Source organism: Pan paniscus, chromosome 4, assembly GCF_029289425.2.
Source record: "Pan paniscus chromosome 4, NHGRI_mPanPan1-v2.0_pri, whole genome shotgun sequence".
NCBI classification, from domain to species: Eukaryota; Metazoa; Chordata; class Mammalia; order Primates; family Hominidae; genus Pan; species Pan paniscus.
Window position 1 is genome coordinate 41,810,744 of NC_073253.2, and position 18,406 is coordinate 41,829,149.

General features: G+C 38.8%; 1 protein-coding gene across 2 annotated transcripts; it reads right to left on the reverse strand.

The window, feature by feature from the left end:
* Nucleotides 1-2,128: 2,128 nt before the first annotated feature.
* On the reverse strand, nt 2,129-13,559 carry BTF3 (basic transcription factor 3). 2 transcript variants are annotated; one of them, XM_008962834.3, is made up of 6 exons: nt 9,085-13,559; nt 8,441-8,509; nt 5,035-5,148; nt 4,522-4,723; nt 3,243-3,299; nt 2,129-2,432 (listed from the first exon to the last, which is right to left on the reverse strand). In XM_008962834.3, the coding sequence occupies exons 2-6, from the start codon at nt 8,507-8,509 to the stop codon at nt 2,386-2,388; spliced, it is 489 nt and encodes a 162-aa protein (XP_008961082.1). In that variant the 5' UTR covers nt 9,085-13,559; the 3' UTR covers nt 2,129-2,385. The 2 variants fall into 2 exon arrangements, with proteins under 2 accessions (XP_008961082.1, XP_003810526.1); XM_003810478.4 differs by having other exon boundaries at nt 8,844-13,559.
* Between the last annotated feature and the right edge of the window lie 4,847 nt (nt 13,560-18,406).

The following is an 18,406-nucleotide window of genomic DNA, read 5'->3' on the forward strand; positions in this document are numbered from 1 at the left end:
AGTGAACTTGAAAGAGCAGACTTGGATTTGAATCTCATCCTAACACCTGGGGGGTGTGTGACCTGAGATAGGTAATTTCACCTCTTAAAGATAATTTTCTTATCTGTACAATAAGGCTCTTTCTTGGGGTTATAAGCAAAGACACAAAACAAGTGGTAGAGTGCTTTTAATATGTAACAGCAGCTAAACGGACTGTAGACAATTAAAGAAAAATTAGAAGGATATGGTAGATTGTATTATTGTCCAAAAATATCTGCTACCCTGGAGGATTATACTTCCCCAGTCCCACAGCCACTACTCTGTATGTGACTTGCTTTGGCTGAGGAAGTTTATTAATGATATGCATCACTTCCCAGCATCACTTTGAAAGAGCCAGCTGATTGCTCTCCATCTTTTCCCTATCATGAGACTGGCAATGTTCCAGTTAGATGTTTCTGGAGTACAGCGGAGCCCAGCCATGGGCAAACCACAAACTTCAAATGTGACAAACCTTTGTACCAACTAGACTTTTGGTCCTTTCTAACTGTAACATAACCCTACCTATTTTGATATTGAAGAGACTACAAGAAAAACTTGCCATATGAATCCATAGCCACGAACACAAACCCTTATTTACACAATAAGCTGAAGAAATAATTTTAGATTGTTGGAAAGAAGTTGCTGAGTGCAGGCACAACAGGCTTAACCTTAGACAACATCTGTCCAATAGGCAAGATATGTTGGGATAGGCCTCACCTGGAAATCGACTGCACTTCTGTTTAGTCCCTTTCCGCTAGGCCTAGATCAAACTGGACAGATATTCAGACAGTGGCATTCTCCACAAGCTTGTCAGTCAGTCAGTCACCCCCAATACTTCTTGGGCTGAGAATGTTTCCAATCATGCTACTCAAAGTAGGGCCAGTAGGCCAGTAGCATTAGCATCATCTGGGAACCTGTCAGAAACACAAATCCTCAGGCCCCATGCCACTGCCCTCCAGCTTAGCCATTCCACTTGCTTTGGTTTTGTTTGTAACAGCTTTAAGAGCCAGCGCATGACCCACCATCTTCTCTGCCAGGAAGCCGAGTGTCCCAGATAGGTGCTGCCATCAGGGTGGGATCTAGCGTGACTATATAAGCACAGCCCAACCTGACCAAGAGTCTGTAAATGTGCACTTAGTTTTTATAATTTTGTTACAGTTGAGACTTCAGGAGTCTTCTCACTGTAGCAGTGTACTTCAACAAAACTGATAAACATCCTGAGGAAAATACAATGTAAATATTTGCAAATACTGTTTACTCAAAACTTTGTTTTCCCTACAGTTAATAGTGACTTTTAGATACAACTGTATAATACTTTCAAAAGGTACTTGCAAATTGCTATGAAAATTTAAAATAAATTACAAGTAGAAACTATTTTCTCCTCAAATGGCCTTGGTTCAGATTACACAATTGTTTTCATTGTAATTTGTAAAAGTGTTTAAAAGTAACCCTATGTTGAGGGATTTTCTGGGACCATGAAACTGTCCGGTAACCTGATTATAGTGGCAGACATTATAAATTCTTTTAACTGTATATGCTCAATTTTACTGTATATTTTTTATTAAATAAAAACATAACCCTATTATTAGTGTTGACACTTAAGGAAAAGACAATGACCCAGGAGCCACTCCTATTCTAAACACTACCTTTTCCAAGTCACCTTATAAAATATCCTACAAAGAAGGGATCTGGAGATTACTTTTACTTTTTAGAAGTTCTAAACCTCAGGTTACATCTACAAAATGGAGCTATTAGTTATTCACAAATTGAGGAATAAAGGAGATAACACCGAGGTAATTCATAAAAGGCACTTAACATATGCTTACAATAGAGAATATCAGGGAGAAATGTCTGTTTATCCACTAAGCAATACTCTATTCTCATATTTACACCCACCATATAAATCATGGAAGCACTAAGGACTGTTGGAGAGCAAAGTTTTCAAACCTGAGAACTTTATACCACCTTTGTTACACTACACTGTGATTTTAAATCTTTAATCAAATTCCAAAGGTTATCAGCCATATTACATGCCATGATTAGCTTTCTATAAGCAATTTTTTTTACTGTGTACAGATCGGTGTCAATGAAATAAAAAAATAAAACTGTATACTAGGCAAAGAACTTTATTAATCTTTGTTTCAAACTTGATTCCCAGGCTTCTTCGGCTTAATTAGCTGCAAAGAATGAATTGTGTATAAGCAAAAACTGAAAAGAGCTGCAGTGTCCAAGGGGCTTGGGCTTAAAAATATTAGAGATCTAGATTTTATCAGATCCATAAACAAAAATTTCTTAAAAAGCAGTCATAATATAAAATAGCAGCTCCCAGTAACTTCTTCAAGTTTTATCTTCAGAAGTTGACTCAGTTCAGTTTGCCTCATTCTTGGAAGCCTCATCAAAATTCTCCACAAGATCTAGGAAAAGGAAAAGAGTAGAAATTCTTAAAAAAGCCAAATCTACAAATAATTATCAGATCTTAAAAGGGGATGAGGGAAAGACATTCATTTGCCAATGATGATAAATACTGTGTCATACATAGCCCCAAGAACAAGAATGCCAAAAAAAAAAAAAAAAAAAAAAAAAAAAGGTAAAAAAAATGCCCCCCTCTTCCCATCTCATACATTGGTCAACATAACATGGGGGAGCAGAACCAAAGAATACAATGACACACAATGTTAAAATTTTCATGGATTCCTAAGGAGACCTGTCTATGCAAAGTGGGAATATTTATGAGTCTAGTGATTCTCCTGCCCAATAAATATTTTAGAAGAACGTAAATTTATCCAATAACAGGTAAGAGACAAAAATGTCTCATGATTCCCAAAGGAGTTATGCTGCTACAGATTTTAGAATGCATATATATATCCCAAGATACCTGAACAACTCCACACCTTCTTGTAAATTCATGAGTTTCAAAGTAGGGAGCAAGGGTCATTAGTGCTCTGCAGGTAATAGTTATATTTAGGGTACTATATATATACTTATTTATTCAATATTTAAGGTTAGATACCTACACATCCTTGGGATCCCAAACAGAAACAAGCCAAGTCAAGTCTATAAACATAATTCTCAATTACCTAATACTGCATTATTTTTCTCATTCTAAGTAAGATCTATGTCCATCTTAACTTACCACCCCTCTTCCCTGGGTAGTTTTTCCTACAAAGATTTCTTATTCTCCCTTGCTAAGATTCTCTAGGTTAACCACAAGTAAACGTTCCTACCTGGAACTTCATCATCATCATCCTCTCCAGTAGCAAGTGGTGCTTTTCCATCCACAGCTATGAAAGGAAAATGTAAACATTATTTGTCTAGGTTTTTAATAAATATTCACCAAAAAAAAAAAAAAAGAACAGATGAAATGCCAAGTGTTGTTACAACTTATTTCCATGATAAGGGACATTTGGGATTTTATCTATGATACTATCAATAACATGATATTCTAATGTCTACAAATGGGTTAAAATACTAGGAACAGCCAACAAACAAAATTCCATACCCATCCTTTCAATCCTTCTGGGCCACCATAGGCCCTGAGGTAGTATAAGGGCAGTAGGGAGCTCTTAGAGTGCAGGTAAAGCCCACATACCAAATCATGGTAAGATTTATTTTGGGAGACAAATGAAGATGCCATTTTCTCAACTACTCTGTGTGTGGCATAAGGGTGATGCTCAACAACCACTTACTGAAATGAAAAAAATTAAAGTAAAAAAATTAAAGAGTCTGTGAGTGGTTAAGCATCCACTCTCCTTTATCACACAAGAATATGAACGTACACAGGAGAGTTATGTACTAGGCCCATACAGGTATCAGTGGGATACTTCAAAAGCCTACTTCAGCTCTGAAAGCCCTGACAGTTTAGAACCTGCAACTCAATGTGATAATAAAAAAAAATTGAGGCAGATTAAGTCAATACCTAGAAAAACATGGGTAACTGAAGAGCCATATATAAGCCTCTGACTTCCTCCTGCATTCCTATTCTTCAAAATTTTAAGCACAGAAAACAGCATAACACTGCCACATCCTCAGATGTATATTCAGCTACACTATTTTCTGCCCCGAATAAAATCCCTATCACACTGTAATTAAAAATGCCAGAATACTGGCAAGCCATTTTTAAAAGATTACTGGTAATACCAACTATATAGATGAAACTGAAGTAATTTCATAATTTACACTAATTTTTTTTTCAATTCCAAACTTACAAGTAGTTATTGGCAAAGCACCAAATTAACATTTTCATCATTTCTAGTTAATAAAGTATCTGATCCAAATCAAGTAAGTAGAAAACATTCCACAAAATCAAGTGTAACAATCATAGCACGCTACATCAATTACTGCAAACTTGAGCAAGGACACTTGCTTAAAATCAGTTACAAATCTGTTATTTTTAAAGCTTGCATTTCCAAACTTAAAAATACTCATATCCATTCTGAGCCCTGAGATCAGAAATCAGCTGCTAAATGAGTAATTCCCTGGTAAAACCATTACTAGGAAACTCACATTGTTTGGGCAGAGCTTCGGCCAGTCTCCTTAAACTAGTCAGACTATCCGCACCAAGCTGGTTTAAGATGCTGGGTAGCATTTCTGTCAGCTGCTTCGTCTCAGCATGGCCTGTAATGGTGAAAGTGTTCGCTGCCAGAGATGCCTGAACTTTAGGGTTGTTAAAGTGGATCACTGTTCCTTGGTTTGTAAACATATTCACCTATTAAGAAAAGAAAAATTTAAATTAGCAATGCTGACCAGTCTCTTTAAAAACAAATGTTTTATTAAACTAAGTCTGGCTAACTAGTATTTCACTGTGAAGCACAGGTGAAATTTTGCCTGGAATGGAATATGTATTCTAATAGCATTCAGACTTAATGAGCTCCCTGATATTTATTAATTTATGGTAGAAACACATCTTAGGGACTTTGAAGTCCCTAAGTTAAAAAAAAAAACAACCCATTTAATGCATTAACGTTAACTTTTCCCAGCCAAATCTTGTTTTTTAAAGAAACAAAATTTGATACTTGCCTCTTCAATACCAGAGATATTGTTTACCCCTAACTTCTTTAAGGAGAACTGAAGTTTTTTGTCATCTGCTGTGGCTGTTCTATGAACCACCTTCTTCTTTCTGCGAGCAGTTCCCTAAAGTCAGGGAGAAGAGGAAAGAAAACAGCACATTTATACCACAACAGATATTTTTCAAATGGGAATAGTTTCCAATTCATTTCTGACCTTTGGATCTGTATAAGAACATTACCATAATCATAAACTTATGCACTGAGCAGGCAGGCTAAGGCAAAGATAGAAGCAAAAAATGGGAAAGGAAAAGAATGATCTTTTCAAAGTTCTACTTTTTACATTTGCTCTAAAAGTGATCAAAGAGGTAGCATGTGTCAATCTAAATTAAGCATTTGAAAGAACTCCACATCCAGAATTATTAACCTCTTCTGTTTTTTAGTTTTTTTTTTTTTGAGACAGGGTCTCACTCTGTCGTCCAGGCTGGAGTGGCGCAATCTCAGCTCACTGCAACCTCCACCTCCCAGGTTCAAGTGATTCTCCTGCCTCAGCCTCCCGAGTAGCTGGGATTACAGGCACCACCATGCCTGGTTAATTTCTGTATTTTTAGCAGAGATGGGGTTTCACCATGTTGGCCAGGCTGGTCTCAAACTGCTGGCCTCAAGTGATCCGCCTGCCTCGGCCTCCCAAAGTGTTGGGACTACAAGTGTGAGCCACCGCGCCTGACCCCTTTTCTGTTTTTATATTAAATAAAAATCAACATCCAAATTAATATTTACAGGTAAGACAGTGTATGGAACAATCAAATGAATCTGTATATAGACTTCTATAGCACTCGATAGCAAAGTCTGAAGCCCTTACCTTAACCTACAAGAGCCCTACACAAACTGTCCTGCCCTTAATATGCCACTCCTGACTGCATCTGCTACCATCCCTCTTCTTTAGCCAAATAAACTTTGGCTATTCTTTGAACAGTCCAAGCAGGCTATGACCCAAGGGCCTTTGCACATGCTGTTCCTCTCTTTCCGGAACATCTACATGGCTCTTTCCCTCACTGCAGATCTCTACTCTTATGTCACCTGATCAAAGTGGTCTTTCTCAACTACCCAAAGTAAAATAGCAACTTCTACACTCACCCATCAATTTCTTTCTATCCTGGTTTATTTCTCTTCATAACACTTATTACTATAAGAGATAAATACATTTTATCATCCATCTCCTCTCCCTAGAAGTTAAGCTCCATAAGGACTTCTGTTTATTGCTATAAACCCAGTATCTACAACAGTATCTAGCTCACTGAAGGCACTCAAGGAAAGGCTATCACACCCAACCACCTCACCGTCCCCCAACCTCCATCCCTATTCCTATTCATCCTTTAAAATCTTATTCAAGTCATTACCTCCTGTTTGCCTTTCCTAAATTCTGCAACTACCCCCTTTCCCTATGCCAAATCATTCCCATCTCTAGATTTTGAAAATGCTTCTACTATTGTACTATGTATATTACACTGTGAAAGAAGATTTTTTTAAGAAAAGACAATTATCGCCACTGCTAGGCTTAAAGCCCACCTAGGGACTTTAAACTTCTTAAAATTTTATATTCTCAGGATCCAACATAGTAAAGGCTTAAATAAATCTTGTTATTTAACTGAAGAAAATATCTATGGCTACAAAAAAAAAAAAAAAAAAAAGTACTGGTTACTAACCTCTCCAAACTATTAAGAACAAAAATCACTTTGAAATGGTCATGTATGTATCTGGTTTCCAAAGAATCTTCTCTAAGAAACTCAAAGGAATTTCTAAGATTGTAAAGACAAACCCAGCATACCTTCTAGAGGTTTCATACACTTCACATATGTAGAGTTCAATTTTCACTTAAATAATTACTAATGCTGTGATTAGATATGAAAATAAAGGGCTTTTGTAACATTTACCTAAGAGCACCTAACACCTGCAGTTTTCTCTAAAGCAAAATTAACTCACCTAATTTCACATCCCATAATAAGTACGTTTCTTAAACAGTGTAGAAATGTTTCCATATTCTGTGCCTACAGAAATACTTCTTGTATTATTAGCTAAACGAGTATTAAGATGTTCGGACACAAAATTTAATCTTGTTATCAGCTTTAAATATCCTAGCAAATCTCAAGATTTCCTTTACCCTAAAATGATGTCTCCCAAAGTTAAAGCCTAATGATGAGAGTAACAACAAAAAGACTGCACATAAGCACATTATTCAAATTACTCCTTCTGAAACTGTACTGAAAGTAAGAGTGGTTAAAAACACCAATATAAGAGCATCCAAACACTGAGACACAAAAAATTTGAGTTTGGCTGGCACTTGAAGGCCACAGTCTGATAACAATTGATTAAAGAGGACAAGAAACATCCAATGCTGTTAAATGTGTGGGTGTGGATCCTGAAGACGGCTAACGTTAACAAAAATAAAAAGTAAAAAAAAAATCAGAATAAATTCACCGCTGGCAAAGTTCAGTAATTTAACAAAGCTGTATATTATTATTTAAGTCTAAGTGCAACTTCTGGCTATCTCACAGCTAACTCTAAGTTAAACGCTTAAAGTTGGGAAAAACTAAAAGGTAATAAACATGTACCATGGAAGCTTTACAAGTTTTACCAAGTAAAGACATGCTCTGTTTCAACAAGCTACCACACCTTGTTAAATACTAAGAATGTGCTAACAATACAAACTAGGTAGACCTCTGTCTACAGTGGACTTCTTATTAATTACAGGACAATCTAAAAATCAGCTTCAAAAAAGAATCCCCTTGATGTGAATCAGTATCCACCAGGAAAAAAACAATTAATCAAAAACTGATCATTTAAAAAGCAGTCACTTTAATTCCCTCATTTTTACAGTAATACAACGTCAGAACAGGAAAGATATCTACTTGGGTTATATTTTCAAATCTAATAGTCACTGCTCTTAAACTCCAAAATGTACCCGTATCTTCAAATACCCTTGAAATATGCAACTACCCTAAAGAATATTTAGTTCAGAAAGCAGTACAGAAAGGTCTCAATTTACAAGAGAGACAAACAAGCACTGACTTTATACAACTCAGGCCAAAACAAGTCAAGGGTATGATGTGCACAACGATCTAACTGAAATGACACATTTTCCTTACTAATTAAATTAGGAAACACTTTTGTTCTACTTATACTCTGTAACACTGAAAACACAAACATGTTTACACAAAGGCGATGTTTTTAGCTCGTCTCACTGATGTGTCTCCAACCCTCGTCTCCCCCGCTCCTCGAGATTTGCTAGCTCCGTGCATTTCCCTCGATAGGCAAAGTTTGTCACCGATAATATAAGAAGCGCAAAAGGAATATGTTTTTTAAAATACCTAAACCTTAAAAAAAAAAAAAACCCACAAACCCGAACTATTAAAACTTACTTTCCCACCAATGCGCACTTGTGCCTGCAGTTTGGCGAGTTTTTCCTGGTTCATGATTGTTTCTTTCATCTAGAAAAAGAGGAAATCCTCAGCAAGGACAGGTTTAGCTCACTCTAGCATTCCATGCTCGTTATTTCCCAAGATACCAGCAGGAAAATAAACGTCCTACACAGGCCGAAACCTGGATCCCAAATCCACCCCGCAAAGCTCCAAATTTGGGTTTCCAGGGAGCCCAAAGAGCACCCGCCTCCCCACCACTCCCCCACAGCTCCCCGCTCTTGGCAGGCCCGGATGAAGGGCTCTACCCCACGCCTGGCCAGCACCCCCCACCCCTGGCCCTGGCCTGGCCTCGGCCTAGCCAGGGCCTGCCCGGCCCGGCCACTCTGCGCAAGCCTCGCGGTACCTGAGGCTCCTGTCCTCGGGTTCCGCCGCGAGGTGGAGGTTGAGACAGCGTCGCCTCGCCCCCAGGGCAGCCGCCCCTGGCTCGACCTCGCCCCCGAGAGTCAGCCTGAGCGGGTGCGCCTGTCCGTCGCATCGCCTTCCTCTCCTCCTCTGCCCTGTCCCTCCCTGTCTCGCTCCTTCAGGGAACTTCCCGCCCCCGCTCCCGTCCTCCTACCACGCCGCCGTCCAGAGCCTTTTTGTACCTTGTCGGAGCGAATAAGGGGCCGCGCGGGGGACTAGGGTTGGTGCTCAAGGGGTCTCGGGTGGACCACCTGAGATTAGGCGCACACACGCGGGGACGCAAGATGGCAGCTAAAGGGAGGCCGGAAGTGACACAAGGCCACTTCCTCCAAGAGTCAGGAAACTGACTTCGCCGCGAACTCGGTTCCTCCCTGCGCACGCGCGACAGCGTTTGTGATGGTCCAGCGAGTCCCTATTCTCCTCCTCCTGCTCCAGCGGCTGCCGGCTGTAGGCCCTACGAGAGACTACCGGCTTGGGGCGCAGCCCGTACCTCTGGGAGAGGCCACAAAGGGGTCGGAGAGCGCGGTCCTGTGCACAGTTAGGGTCAAGTCCGCTCAGTCTCCATTGGGCCCTGATCCTGAAGTTCTGTACCCTCCGAAGAAAGGGCCTATTCACGTTTCCTGGAGACGCCGGAGGTGCCCAGCTTGTGCTCACCACTCAAGCAGCTCTCCCCTTGCTGGAGGTGTGGGTTGGAGAATTGTAGAATTTCCCTCTCGGCCCGAATGAGCCATTACCAAAGCATTTTGTCAAAAATAGTGAAGTTAGTTTGGCCTTCCAAGGTCAGGTGGTGTGGTAGATTGCGGGACCGAGGTTCAGAATTTCTGGGGGCTGTATCCCCGAGCCCCACTCCTCAGAATGCAACTCTGTACGACGAAGGAACTGGGTAATCCGCATTTCAGCCAATTTAGCAGATGACTAACCACCTTAAAACGGTCCACACAATTATCTTGTTTATCAGGCAAAAAAATTGACTCCTAGGTACCGAATTGGCATGGATTTGACAATTAGCGATTCACGGTTAAGCAGACTTTATCTACCTTAATCCAATCAAAGGAGAATTTCTGCCAGCTGTGTTTGGAGAGACAACGCGTGGATGTGAGTTAAACTTTGTTAAACCCAGGACAAGCTTTAAGATAAAACGACTGATATTTAAAATGGCAATTTAAATAAAAATGTTCTCTGATCAGCCTTTTTGTGGTCTTAACCATGAAATGTCTTTGCATATTCAAAAGTGAGTCCGAAATCTTAGAATGCAAGGTATATAGCAAGAAAACTTGTGTAAGTGCAGACTCCTCTCCAGTTATGATCAATGTTTAAACTTTTTGAATACTTTTTACATAGAAGTTTGTTGAAACTGATGTCTCAAGAACATAACTGGTGAGGACAGCTGTATTGCCTTTTAGAATAATTGTTACAGTTATATTTACAAAAAACAATGTTGCTTCAGTTAAATATGAGTGAAGTTTTAGTACAGGAAAGGGTGTTTGTAGTTAGGCTTATGTGGGTTACCTTCCTAATGACAAAGGCCAAAATGGCACTACCAACATTATGCTGTGCTCTGGAGATATTAACAAAATATATAGAAAGACTCCCCCTTTTGGAAGAAATGTGTATCTTTGTCCAGGAACAGTTTTTTTCCTCTCCTCCATGTTATATTGGAGGCATTTGAAACTTCCTAGTCACGCGATGTTTTCTGAGCTTTTATAGGGACAAGATTATATGTATGTAACCTGCCACCTGACTTTTTTTTCTTTTTCTTTGCCTTCCCTCTCCTCTGCCCTTTTAATACACCTGTTTTCAGGAAATATTGTGAGCTACTTTTATTTATTTATTTCTACTTTTTGAAACCAGGGATGCTGCTAATTTTATTTTTATAACTTTTTTTTAAAATATAAAACTTTAAAAAAATTAAAAGAGATGGGGTCTCACTTTGTTGCTTAGGCTGAGCTCAAACTCCTGCGCTCAAAGGATCCTTCAGTCTCAGCCACTTGAGAAGCTGAAACTACAGGTGTGCACCACTTTCCCTGGCTTATGACTTTTTAATTTTCCCCTCGTTCCTACTTTTTTCTCCTGTTCTTTCATGAATTTAAAAGTTTGCCGCGTGTTGAAAATATAAAAGATTACTTAATAGTAAAAAAGAAAATTTTGATTTTCTTTTTACGTTCTGTTTTGGTTTGGTTTTTGTGCTTTTCTATTTAGAGATGGAGGTCTTGCTGTGTTGCCCAGGCTGGTCTCAAACTCCTGGGATCAAGCCATCCTCCCATCTGGGCCTCCCAAAGTGCTGGTAGTACAGGCATGAGCCACGATACCTGGCCAAAATTTTGATTTTTGACTCCAGCTGCTTCTGCTGGTTTTATGAGTAGTCAGGAAATTCTGATTCTTCTAATAAAATAATTATATACTAGACTTTTCAAAAATATGGGATTTTTTTGTTTCAAAAAAGGTTATTACATTGCAGTCTTAGCTCAAGGATGCCAAAAGAGTAACTTGTGCTAATGTGGGAGCCATTTCCAGTATGCTCCCAATGTCTATGGCAAATGTGGGTAATTGGCTCCCACACTTTCCTGCTGGGCTTCAAGGAGCCTAAGAATCATTTACTCAGCACTCAAGATTGTATCTGTCAATAGAGAAGGCAAGAAAGGTGAACCCTGTTTGCCCTCCTTGGTTTATAGTTTATAGCCTAATCAAAGTCCATGAATTGTTTTCATCTCTCAGCTGGATTTGAGTCAGCTTCAGCAAAAGCCAAAATATCCACTTTATATAATGCTTATTTCTTTCTTTCTTTTTTTTTCTTTTTTTTTTTTTTTAGTCTCATCCTGTCGCCCAGGCTGGAGTGCAGAGCACTCGGCTCACTGCAACCTCCACCTCCCAGGTTCAAGCGATTCTCATGCCTCAGCCTCCTGAGTAGCTGGGATTACAGGTGCCCACCACACACCCAGCTAATTTTTGTATTTTTTATTAGAGTCAGGGTTTCACCATGTTGGCCAGGCTGGTCTCAAACTCCTGACCTCAAGCGATCTGCCTGGGATTGCAGGCATGAGGCACCATAGCTGGCCAACTCAATATTCTTAATAGGTGGTAGGGCTATTTCCCTTTTTCACTTTTGAGACTGACAGATTTGCAGATATTCTATGTACATTTTAGGTTTTGTTTCATTTTGAAATTTTGATTAGGATTGGTTGTATAGATCGATTTGGGAAACTTTTATATATTTTCTAATTGTATGCCTCTGCATTCACTTGTAGGAAATCTGGCTATTTTTAATATACAGGGATTTAATATAGGGAATTGGTGCTTTACAAAGTTTGAAGGACTGGAGGAGTGGGCTTTAGCCTGGGCTGTCAGAAGTGAGTCCTAAGATAATACAGATTTAGTATCCCTAATCCAAAAATTTTAAATCCCAAATGCTCCAAAATCCAAAGCTTTTTGAACACCAGCATCATGCTCAAAGGAAATGCTCATTGAGCATTTCAGATGACAGATTTTCAGATTAGGGCTGCTCAACCAGTATGTACATAATGCAAATATTCAAAAAAAAAAAAAAATCCCAAGTCTGAAAAATTTCTGGTTCCAAGCATTTCACATAACAGATACTCAACCTGCACTCCAGAACTGGGCTGTCATAGGACCTGCTGCAACTGTTTTCACCCATCAGGAGGATAGAGAATCAGGACCCTACAACTGGAATTATTGATGTTAAGAATGCACCACTGTAGCTACAATTCAGGAATCAAGAAGATAACTGTAGTAAGTACTACTCAATACCCACAAAGCTAATGACTGAGCTCTGGAAAGCTGCTGCAAAAAATATATCTCATGAGCATGCTTGCCAGCAAAAACAAAGCAGCAGGAAAAAGGCTTTAGCCTCACTTCCACTTTCTAAATCTTACTTAAATGTACTTAGTTGGCAAAAATAATTCACTTCTAGGATGGTAACTGCAAGGAAATCTGGGAAATATAGTTTTTAACTTTCCAAATTTATAGTACAAGGAGGCAAACTTGAAAGAAATTGGAATTGATCTGAGTACCAATCTACCTTACCTACCCAAAATTTCACCTCCATGAACATAGTGCATCTGTTTTTTCAAATCTTTTATGTATTTTAGCAGTGTTTTAAAAACCTTCTGAAGGTCATGTGCATTCTTTAATAGATGGATTCCTGGATGTTATAGTTTTTATTCTTAATCTCTTTCCTATTTTAGTCATTGCAAATGTCTTCTCCTGGTGTGTTAAATCCATCATACTCTTGTTAAATAGAAACATAAACTTTTGACCCCGAGTTGATCTAGTTGTCGGTTTACAGAATATACAAAAGACAAAATTCAGATTATAGGAAATGAGAGGACAAATAAACTCCAAGGGAACAAAAAAAAAAAAAAAAAAAGAGTAAGGGGATCTTTGTATTAAGAGAAACCTAAGAGACATATCAAACAAACAAAAAACCCAAAAGAAAGCAGGCAAAACAATAGCGTCTAGGGGTGCATGCTTAGGTAATGAAACTGAAGAGGAAGGGAATTAATTATAAAAGAATAGTGGTTATTCCATGCTGGGTGAGGTAGCTCACACCTGTAATCCCAGCACTTTGGGAGCTGAGGTGGGTGGATCATTTGAGGTCAGGAGTTTGAGACCAGCCTGGCAACATGGTGAAACCCTGTCTCTACTAAAAATACAAAATAAATAAATATAATAAAAAATTAAAAAAGAATAGTGGTCATTCTTGCAGAAAATGGATTATAGTTGGGAGGAGGCATATGGTAGATTTCTAGGGTGGGGAGGAAAGGTCTGTCTCCTTACATGTAGAGTGTATATGGTTCTCTGTATTTGCTGTACTGAACAACAAAATTTCTTAAAAGGAAAAGCACACGATATATAATGCAAAGAAATATGCATATTTACGATCATATTTCAACATTACAGGGCATACATTTATGGAGAAGGAGAATGGGAGTAAAGATCAGAGAAGAAAAATCAATGAGAGTGTTTTGCATGGACTGAAAATGACAATGTGCTAATAATATGTCATGTTTAGAAAGCCTTTAATACACATTAGGCACTGTTCTTAGTGCTTTACTTATATTAACTCATTTGATCACATGAAGTAGATACTATTACTCCCATTTTACAGAACCAGAAAACTGAGGCATGCAGAGGTTAAGTAACTTACCTAAGGCCACAGTGCTAGTAAGTGGCAAAGCTGAAACACAGACCCTGGCAGTCTGCTCCATCCTCTGTGCTCATAACCATTATACGATGCTGCTGACTACTAAGGAATATGATTGTCTCAACTCTGCACCTGATGCTCAGTAAAAACCCACTCAGCTGCTCACTCAGAATCTCTATGCACATGACTGACACCTCAAATATACCATGTTTAAGCCAGAACAATGTTTTCCATCTACCATTAAGTCAAAACACTTGAGAGCAGCTCTTTCCTCCTGTAACCTCCCACATCAAATCATCAATAAATCTTATTGTTCCTACCTCCGAAGTAGATTCTGAATTTGACCACTTAGCCATATTTACTGTTGCCACCCTAATCCAGACGAACATCATCACTCACTTAGGCTACTACAACAGCTTCCTAACTTACTTCCCCATTTCCACTTTGCCTCCTGCAGCTCATGCTCCACACAAGTTTTTGTTTTTTGTTTTTTTTAAAGCAAGTTTTCCCTACATAAGCATTTTAATGTCTGCCCATTGCATTTAGAATAAAATGCACTCTTTACTTTGACCAAGAAAACCACACATAGTCAGCCACTATCCTCAAAATTTATCTCCTACCATTCTTTCTCTAGTTCTTAGGCATCTTACATATTTGAGCTGTGCAGAACACACAGAAAAAAAAAAACAAAACGTTTCCTTGGCCATTTTTATTTTCCAAATGTAAGAATAGAGTAAAAATTTCAGGAGTGATGAAGTTATCTCAGTCTGGGGCAGTGCTTAATGTAAGTTAGTATTTGAATTGACCACTCTTCAACCTCAGTTGTAATCAACTTCCTTAGCCCTAACCTGACCAAGGCAATAGCCATCAAAATCACTAGAATACAGAAACATTCACAGGCACAAAGATGACAGGGAGCAAAAACGAGAAAGAAGGAAAGGAGACGGTGCACACCCTAATATTGGGGGGTAGTTTAGATTTGTTGTTCAGCAAATATCCATTTCGTCTGCCTTTGACCATTTGCAGAAGATACTTCCCTGCCCATTGCTTTTGGGTTCAGCCAAGTGACTTGCTTTTATCAGTGGAATATTAGCAAATGTGAGATAAGCAGAGAACTTAAATGTGCTGGTATGGTTTCTTATGCCCCTTCTTTGGTGATCATCATGAAAGGAAGATGCCTCAGGTAGCCATAGACCCTTGAGTATGGACCCCAGAACCAACGTGTGGAGCAATCCTAAACCCTATCTTCAGCCGTAAGGCCACGTGGCCAAGCCCATACAATTGATTTATAGACCCATGAGCATGAAAATAAATGCTTATTATTGTAAGATACTGAGTTTGAGGTACTTTATTATGCACCATTATTGTTGCAATAGTTGACTAACGCAAATGGTAACAGCTAGTGCTATAGGCTGTCTATCCTGTTCCCTTGCCATTACCTCTCAGTGCACCTATAACTTCTATGTATAATCAAAGTGAAATAATTGAAAAAATTCAAATTGTGTATATTGTTTAAAGGATTAGAGTACTATGCAATGAAGACAGCATATGCAATTTGCTACCTTTTGTGTTAGAGAAAAGATAAGTAGGAGAGACTGATTTGGGGGGAAAAAGTAAACAACGGAAGAAACAATAAACAAATTTTTTTTACTTATAGGTTACTTACAGGGTTACCTGTATAGAGAAAGAAACAAGAGTTCTCAGAGTATACCTTTTCAGTTACTTTTGACTTTTGAACATTTTCTTTATTAAAAAATAAAATCAAAGTGAAAAGAAAAAAGCAAACCCTAAAATTGAAAACACAGGAACATAACTGTATATCAAGTTGACACAGAAATAATGTCTTCAGATGACTTTTGAATGCAATATGCACATTATTCAATCTTAATGGGATTTATTTATTTTTAGAGATGGTGTCTTCTTGTGTTGCCCAGGCTGGCCTTCAGCTCCTGGACTTAAGTGATCTTCCCACTTCGGTCACCCAAAGTGCTGGGATTACTGGTGTGAGCCACTGCTCCCAGCCTTAATGGAATATAGTTAAAGAAAAAAAGAACCGGAAATAAATTAAACCTCACAGTAATTGTGATAATTAATTTTATGTGTCAATTTGACTGGGCTCTGGGTGCTGAGAAATTTGGTCAAACACTACTCTGGATGTGTTTGTGAGGTTGTGTCTGGATGAGATTAACATTTGAATCAGTAAGACTGAGTAAAACAGATGGCCCTTCCCAGTGTGTGCAAGACTCATCCAGTTCATTGAAGGCCTAAATAGAACAAAAGGCTGAGCAAGAAAAAATTTGCTCTCTCTGCCTAATGGTCTTCAAGCTGGGTCATCATTCTTCTCCTGTCTTTGGACTTGGAGTCAAGCTGAAACTTACACCATTGACTCTCTTGGTTCTCAGGCCTTTGAGCTCAGATTAGAACTATGTCACCAGCTCTCCTGGGCCTCCAGCTTGCAGAGCTTGGGATTTCATAGGCTCAAAATGTGTGTAAGCCAATTTCTTATACTCTCCTTCTCCACCACTCCCCACCCTGTCTTTCTCTATATATATATGTGTATGTAGATAGATGGGTAGATAGATAGAGTATATATATACTATTTCTCTGGAGAACACTAATAGTTGTTTTTTTTTTTTTGAGACAGAGTCTCGCTGTGTCACCCAGGCTGGAGTGCAGTGGCACGATCCCGGCTCACTGCAACCTCTGCCTCCTGGGTTCAAGGGATTCTCCTGCCTCAGCCTCCTGAGTACGTGGGATTACAGGCGCGCGCCACCACGCCTGGTTACTTTTTGTATTTTTAGTAGAGACGGGGTTTTACCATGTTGGTCAGGCTGGTCTTGAACTCCTGACCTTGTGATCCACCCGCCTTGGCCTTCCAAAGTGCTGGGATTACAGGCGTGAGCCACCGCGCCCGGCCTGGAACACTAATAGTTTTATACTTAGTTGTAATATTGGTATTGTGAAGTAGAAAACATTTTCTGTGTATCATAGGATAAAGCAAATGAGTAAATATTTTAATGTTTATAAAAATGGAGAATTTCGGTTTAAAAGAAAGATATAATGTATTATTTTGTAATTTTCTGGTTAGTACTTTTTCCTCCTTTTTAAGAAATCTTTATCCACCCATGAATATATTCTCCTTTGTTTCTTACAGTTTTAGTTTTCACAATTAGCTCTACAATTCATCTCTAAATTTTTTTTTTGAAGTGATGAAAGGTAGGTGTTAAGGTTTTTTTTTAATATCTCACATGGATTAGAGAAAGACTGTAAAAGACCAATAAAGTCTTGAATTGGATTCTGGCCCTAGCCCAGCACAAACAAGAGGTTGAAGCCTCTCTGCACAAAGATGATATAAACCAGTATCATAAAGTAGATCATTACATCTTAGAGAATTTTATTGAATCTGTTACAGCATTAGAAGTGGTAAATGGGGCCTGGCCCAATGGCTCATGCCTGTAATTCTAGCACTTTGGGAGGCCGAGGCCAGTGGGTTGCTTGAGCTCAGGAGTTCGAGACCAGCCTAGGCAACATGGTGAAACCATCTCTATCAAAAAATAGAAAAAATTATCTGGGTGTGGTGGCACATACCTGTAGTCCCAACTACTCGGGAGGCTGAGGTGGGAGAATCGCTTGAACCTGGAAGGTGGAGGTTGCAGTGAGCCAAGATCATGCCACTGCACTCCTGCCTGGGTGACAAAGCGAGACCCTGTTTCAAAAGAAAAAAAAAAAAAGAATCTAAAGTAGCACCAAGGTCAAACCTGGGCTATAGCATCTGTTTTTCCTAATTACTCTCTAATCTTTGGATAGTGCCTATAGAATATTATTTTTTTGTTATAAAGTGTAAATCGGGTGGTAGAAAATAATAATTTTCAGTCTCTATAGTTTTACATGATGCAAAATTTAAATGTTATATTCTCATTATTTTCTTGCAGAATGCGGTCTGTTTTGAGCACAGTTCTAAACACATGACTGAATTAAACCCATGTTAAGTTGTAACTATAATCTGTGACTTTTAAGTATCATGGATAATTTTCAGACTTCATCCTTTAACAAATTGAAGGATTCAAAACAAATTATTGATTCAAACAAATGAGTAAATGGGATTGTGTATTTACTGTACTGACTAAAACAGAATCATAGCTTTATATTTCTATCATAAGTAGTCTCCTCATGCATATTATAAAGACTGAACTGAAAACCGTCACAAATTATGCTAAACTATCTCAGTTTTACCTCTGCTTAAGTCAAGCTGAACAAATAGTTAACCTCTTTGAACCTGCTTTCTCACCTAAAAAGGTTGTCAAACTTTGGTGTGTATCATAATCACCAGGACAGTTAATAAA

Excerpts from the sequence above, each read along its gene's own strand:
- BTF3 (XM_003810478.4), bottom strand. The coding sequence starts at position 8,975 with ATGCGACGGACAGGCGCACCCGCTCAGGCTGACTCTCGGGGGCGAGGT. Across the intron at positions 8,510-8,843 it reads CCCGAGGACAGGAGCCTCAG|ATGAAAGAAACAATCATGAA; the intron begins GTACCGCGAGGC and ends CTCTTTTTCTAG. Across the intron at positions 3,300-4,521 it reads CGAAGCTCTGCCCAAACAAT|CTGTGGATGGAAAAGCACCA; the intron begins GTGAGTTTCCTA and ends TTCCTTTCATAG.